This window comes from Falco naumanni, chromosome 5, assembly GCF_017639655.2.
Source record: "Falco naumanni isolate bFalNau1 chromosome 5, bFalNau1.pat, whole genome shotgun sequence".
Taxonomy (NCBI): domain Eukaryota; kingdom Metazoa; phylum Chordata; class Aves; order Falconiformes; family Falconidae; genus Falco; species Falco naumanni.
The window spans coordinates 17,215,642-17,221,731 of record NC_054058.1 but is presented as its reverse complement, the minus strand read 5'-3'; the positions used below and the strand labels follow the sequence as shown (position 1 = coordinate 17,221,731).

Genomic DNA, 6,090 nt, shown 5'->3' with positions numbered 1-6,090 from the left:
GGAATTAATATTACTATAACTTCTGTGTGAAAAGACGTATACCTAACAATCCCATTTGAACGGTTTAAAAGGAGCACTTACTTTTCACCCCATTTATTATTCCTTCGATACTTTAAAGGACTGCTGGAATCACACGAGTCTTAAGAGTTTTGTATTGTATTTGCTTTCCAACTTCATTCATTCTCAGGGAAGCTCCAAAACGGAGTCACTGGTAGTGGAAAACCAGCAGAGGGAGCACGAAACGCTTCCCTTGTATTTCTCTTACATAAACATTGCCTACTGTCTGAGGGTTTTCTTAATTTTATTTCTCTGCAACAGGAAGAATTTTTGAAAGAAAAGGTGATCTGCAGCTCAAATATTAAATCTGTGCAAGTCTTTATGGTGCTGGGTTTCCATGCTTATGAATTACTTGCCTATTTCCACCACTCTATCCCCCCTCCTGCTGCCCACCACACACACCCACCACACACATCCCCCTGCCAAATGCTCGGTTTTCTTAGAGGATTTCCAGGCTGGGACATACATCATTCCTCCAGAGATTGCGATGTGTCATTAGACTGTCAGGCAAATCGCAAAGTTTGTTCATTGTGAGCAAAGACAGCTCCCATGCAGCACCAGGGCTGTAAAGTGTTAATTTTGAAGATGAGTATTTCTCATATTTCTCCAAGTGAAAAGGAGAGGGAAAAAGTAGCTGTCGGGAAGAAACATACATGTTCCACACACATGCTTTGTACTTTGCTTTGTGAAACATGCACATCTTAAAACAGACTTTGCTAAAGTGAATTAAAGGAAACCAAGCAAATTCAAACCCCGACTGAAAATATGAAAAGGCATTAAATGATTATCATCAGCCAAGCAATCATACGTTTTGAAGCTCAATGCACCCATTATTATCTATTATCGTAAGATTTTTAATTAGTAGACAACCCCATTTTGTGTATTAAAGTTTTTATTCCTTAGTAAGAATTTTTTTAATCACAAAATAGTGTGGAAATATTTAGATAATAGAATTCATGGAGTGCTGGAAAATACTGAATATAAAGATTGATTTCTAATATATCACATACTAAACTGTTCTAAAACAGCTGGTTTCTTGCAGACAGGATTTATTTTTTTTTAATAATTTAAGACAGCATAAGCTTGTATCAAGCATAAGCATTGTAACAAAAGTGCAACTTTTTCAGCAAATCCTCCCAAAAGATATTTAACTCAAAATATCATTAACACATATTTTCTCCCTACAAAAATAGCATGTCAGACATCATTAATTGGATGTATTAACAACTATTTACATACAGCCACTCTGTAGGCTAGTTAAGATTTTTTTTTTTTTTAACGTTGTTTAAACACAGCGTTTGAGGCAAACAGTAGCAACAGCAGCAGCAGATGCACCGAACGGACTGACAGACCCCGGATACGCGCTTGCTCCTCACCAGGCTGTTGTGTCTCACCTCTTACATAACATTCAAGTGAGATCTCTCACAGTGCTACCTTGGCAACAAACTAAAAATATCTAGGCAAGGTCTTGGTTTAAGCCTTATTATAAAAGCTTTATCTGTGTGATTATCTGGTGTCTGGTTTGTCTCCAGAAAGGGAAATCGCGATATTTGCGTATGGGATGAGGGGAGAACCCACATGGGAAACTTACCCCGACTGGTCTAATCGTTACTGATTGCACAGTGAGGTGTTCACCTACGGCCTCCAGTTTGTGTCGCTCAGAATTGAGGATAAAATGAGTTCAGGCTGATGAGCTGCTCTGTGTGTTCTTGGGGGAGAGAGGGGGGGCTTCTTTTTGTAGTTCAGTGCAGAAACATTCATTTTATACAGCAAGGGTGGGGGAAAAACCTCTGGGGAACATAATGAATTTAAATAAAGACAGGGTGAGAACCAATGCACTTGCCACACCTGTATACCTTAGCCGAAAGAAAAAAAATAATATATATATATATATATATATATATAAACACAAGGTTACATAATGGGTCGGACCCTCCTTCCCTTGCACACCCAAAACTCGCTGGAGCCAGCAGCATCCCCGGGTGCTCAAGGCACTGCAGGTTTGGGCTCAGGGCGCATCCCTCCACACTGCGGTTCTCAGTAAAGTGCTAGCACGGGTGCTGGGGTCTGCCCTTCCCCCCTCGCCTCGCCTCGCCCCCTGCCCTCACCCCGAACCCACCCAGGTCTCCCGGACAAGAAGTGCAAGTTCCTAAGTGGGACTTAGGGACACTGTATAAACCCATTCCAAATAAGGTGCAACATTTAAGTTACCTTGTAGAGAGAAAAAAAAAAAAAAAGTATCCTTACTATTTTTTTCTTCCTTCTTCTTTTTTGTTTTGTTTTGTTTTCCTTAACATATGTATGCATTTATAAAGCCGAACATTAAAAAAATACTGAGTAGCAAATTTTATCCTCGACGGTCCTCTGCGGGGGCGCCGCCAGGACCAGCCGCCTCGGCAGCGGGGCTCCCCGCGGGGGCGGCCGCTCACTGGGCCGGGCCCCGGCACCCCACGGCCGCCGGCTCCCGGCGCCGCCCGGCTCGGCCCGGCCCGGCCCCGCGGCCCCTGGCTGACAGCGCCCTGCCCTCCGTAGGCAACCGGGGGCGCAGGTACCGGCCCAACGGCCCCTCCCCGCCCCGCGGCGGGGCGGCCAGTCCGAGGGGAGGGCAGCGGCGGCGGGGAGCCCGTGGGGGCTCCCGGCCGGCGGCGTCTCACGGGCCCTCGGCGCCGGGCTCCTCGGCGGCTGCGGTCTCGGCCTCCTCGCCGGGCTCGGCGGCGGCGGCCAGCCCGGCGGCGGCAGCGAAGGGGTGCGGGAGGTGGGGCGCTGGGGGCAGCCCGGCGGCGGCGGCGGCCGCCTTCTCGGCGGGGCCGAGCACGGAGGAGAGGCAGGGGAAGGAAGCGGCGGCCGCGGCGGCGGCGGCGGCAGCGGCCGCCTGGGCCGGGATGCCCGGGTAGAGGAGCGGGATGGGGGCGGCGGGGTAGAGATACTTCTCCAGGCTGCCTTTATCCAGGAAGGGCTGCATGTAGGCGGCGGCGGCGGAGGGGGAGATGAAGTAGAAGGGCAGGCAGAAAGGGGCCGCCGCCGGCTGTCCGAAGGGGGCCCCGCCGCCGCCCGCCCCCAGGGCCATCAGGGAGCCCAGCAGGGCGGCGTCGGGTCTGACCAGCGCCGCCGCCGCCGCCTCGGCGCCCCGCGCCGCCAGCCCCGGCGGGCCGGGCAGGGGACTGCCGCCGCGGTCCAGCTTCAGCCGCTTGGGCGCGGGGGGCGCCTCCTCCCCCGACGGCTCCTGCTTGATGGCCAGGGCGGGCAGCGGCCCCCCGGTCGCCGCCGCCGTGGGGCCGCGCTCGGGGCGCGCCTCGCCCTCCCCGCCGTAGCCGCTGTCCGTGTCCGTGTCGGTCTCGGCGCTCAGCTCGGCGGCGTGAGTCCGCTGGATGACGGGCACGCAGTTAGCCTGGCCCTCCGGCTTGTGGCCCGGCGCGCAGAGGGGGGCGGGCGGGGAGGAAGAGGAGGAGGATCCCTTGCTGAGGGGGCCCGGCGGCGGGGAGAGGAGCTGCGGGCCAGGGAGGAACTGCGAGGAGATGGAGTGCAGGTGGCCGAGGAGCTGAGCGCATCGCTGCTCGCGGGGGGTCCAGCTCTCGAAGCGGGAGAGGTACTGCAGCACTTCCTTGGCGCACGTCTGGAAGCCGGAGTGGAAGGCGTCCAGGTCGGCCTGCACGGGAGACTTCATGGACCGCTCCCCTGCGGGAGAGACCGAGGGGACAGCGTTTGCCCGCGGCTCCGGCGCCGAGTGCCCCGCTCCGCGCCTCCCCCCGCCCTCGGTGCGCCCCAGCGGCGGCGCCCCCCGGGGCCCGCTTACCGTTCTGCAAAGCAATGATCTTCTGGTGCTGCTGCTCCGTTAAGGCTGTTAGCGCTTTCAAGTGTTTCAAAGTCAATTCCAGCACCACCGCTTTCTCCAGGTGTCCCAGCGTCTGCGAAGGCAAGGGATGGGGGCGGCTCGGCTACCTCCCGGCACGCTTCGGCCACCGCCAAACGCCGCCTCCGTAACTTCGGGGAAACCGGGCCCCGAGGGGCCTTAACTGGCCAGGGCGGCCGCCGCAGCCGGCAGGCGGGCGGGCAGCCCGGCGTCCCGCACCCCCGCCACCACGGGGGCTGCGCCGCGGGCAGGCTGCCGGCGCCTGCATCTGCGTGTACATCTACCCTCCTCTGCACCTTACCGTCAATTTCAGATGCTCGGGCAGTAAATCCTTCAGCTGGGCAATGCATTCGTTAATCCTGTCTCGCCTCTTCTTTTCTATCAGTCTATGTGGCAGTTTGTACGTTTCCTAGTTAGCGAAATCCGGAAAAGCCCAGCGTTAGACAGAGTCCCCCGGAACGACGATCAAAACCAAAACAAATGTCATGCCGACCACATGCCGCGCAAATTATCGCCAAGGCACCGCTCTCCCCGCCGTGCCAGCTCGCTCGTAAACCCGCTCGCGATTCGGGGGGGAAGTTAAACGCGGTGCCCCCCGGGGATGCTCCTGGCACTGAAGCTGCGCTGTAAAATTGAGCGAACCCCAATTAAGCGCTTAAGCGGGAACAGCCCGAGAAACTTACTTACCTTGCTTTCGTCCCTCTTCACGCCTCTTTTGGGTTTGCACATATACAGCGAAGGGTAGTCCAGCCTGGAGAAAAACACAAAGATCCAGCACCGGCAAGAGCGAGACCTATAGCCCAGCACCTCCTCGAGTGGGCGAGCGGACACCGAGCGCTCTGCCCGAAGGGCCGGGCGAGGGATCGCCCGGGTCCGCCCGCGGAGGGCGGCGAGCCCCGCGCCCCGCCGGGGAGCCGGCTCTGCTGCCAGCGCTTCGCCGCACTTTCTCCAGACGACGGAACGCCGCGCCGTAGAGACAGGAGACGGAGACACTGCCCTGGCGCCTTACCCTATAAAATCCCTATGCTCCAGCAGCTGCCGCTCCGGCAAGCGGGAGATTCCTTCATCCATGTCTGGCAGCGGCTGATGTTTCGTCGCTGCTTCTGATTGAGCCTGCGGGATGCTGAGATCAGTCTTTGGAGATCCGCGAGCGACGCTGCGCACATGCAGCCTCCGTCCCCCTCTCCCGTGCAGTGGCGAAAGTGTGCGGCAGTTCGTCCCCCCCTGCCTGCGCCGCTGCCGCTCCCCCTGCCCGCCTCGCTCCCGCTCCCCGCGCACACGCCCGCAGCACACGCTGCGCCGCGAGTTTGCACCCGCCGCCGCGCCGCGCCGTGCCTGCCCGCGGGGCACGCGCGCCGCCAGCCAGCCCCGCACCCGGCTCACGTGCGGCGCGCGCCGGGCGGGCGGGGGGCGGGGCGGGCGGGGGCGGGCGGGCGGGGGGGGGAGCCCTCCGCGGGCTGCCGAGGGGGGGGTCCCCGCCGTCGGCCCGGGGTCCGCCCCTCCAGGCAGCGGCTTTCCCCCGTGTTACCGCTATCGCCGGCGTTGCTGCTGCCGTAGCTGCGGTCAGCGTTGCTGCGCTTTTCTGATTTTTATAATTTTGTTTTTACAATTCTCTTTGCGTTTGGGGAGGGTAACCCGCCCGTGGAAAACGTGCCCGCGGCGGATCGACCCCCTCTCCCAGAGGCGCGGGTAGGGGGTCACGTTTGGCATAGGTTTTTCTATACATCCCGGGATGCGTGGGCAGAACAGGCGCACACGCGTGCTCTTGCGGCGCGGCGGCAGCCCGGGGCGCTCCCTGGCTCGGCGCCGCCGTGCCGCAGCTCTGCCGTGCCGTGACACCGCCCGGCCGCCGCGGCTCCCCGCAGCAATCCTGCCCGACCTTCGGCCGGCATCGGGTCTGTCCGCAGCGCCAGGCAGCGGCACGATCGCTCTTTACGTACGTACGGATGCGTGTACATATGCATGTATATACACACACACACACAAACACGTATACATACAGTATAGAGGCATCTGTATTTTGATGCTGCCCTGCCGACGGGCAGCCTGCATCCCCGCGGGGCGCAGGGGGTGACATTGGGGGATGATTTGTACCGGTGCAGCGCGACCGCCCGCGGCAGCCCCGGGACGGGGCGGGGCGGGAACCCCCCCGCCCCTGCGCGCCCGCGCAGCCCCCGCCCCCC

At 58.9% G+C, this 6,090-nt stretch overlaps 1 protein-coding gene across 1 annotated transcript; it reads right to left on the bottom strand.

Moving 5' to 3' along the window:
- Positions 1-931: 931 nt before the first annotated feature.
- On the bottom strand, positions 932-5,219 carry BHLHE41 (basic helix-loop-helix family member e41). The gene is made up of 5 exons (XM_040596901.1): positions 4,917-5,219; positions 4,595-4,658; positions 4,209-4,316; positions 3,851-3,962; positions 932-3,732 (listed from the first exon to the last, which is right to left on the bottom strand). The coding sequence occupies exons 1-5, from the start codon at positions 4,976-4,978 to the stop codon at positions 2,708-2,710; spliced, it is 1,371 nt and encodes a 456-aa protein (XP_040452835.1). The 5' UTR covers positions 4,979-5,219; the 3' UTR covers positions 932-2,707.
- Positions 5,220-6,090: the final 871 nt, after the last annotated feature.

What these genes read in the sequence shown, in the direction of transcription:
- BHLHE41 (XM_040596901.1), bottom strand. Translation starts at nt 4,978, where the DNA reads ATGGATGAAGGAATCTCCCGCTTGCCGGAGCGGCAGCTGCTGGAGCAT. An exon ending in GAGCATAGGGATTTTATAGG is followed by an intron (nt 4,659 to 4,916) that starts GTAAGGCGCCAG and finishes GTTTTTCTCCAG; the next exon opens with GCTGGACTACCCTTCGCTGT. An exon ending in GATCATTGCTTTGCAGAACG is followed by an intron (nt 3,733 to 3,850) that starts GTAAGCGGGCCC and finishes TCTCTCCCGCAG; the next exon opens with GGGAGCGGTCCATGAAGTCT.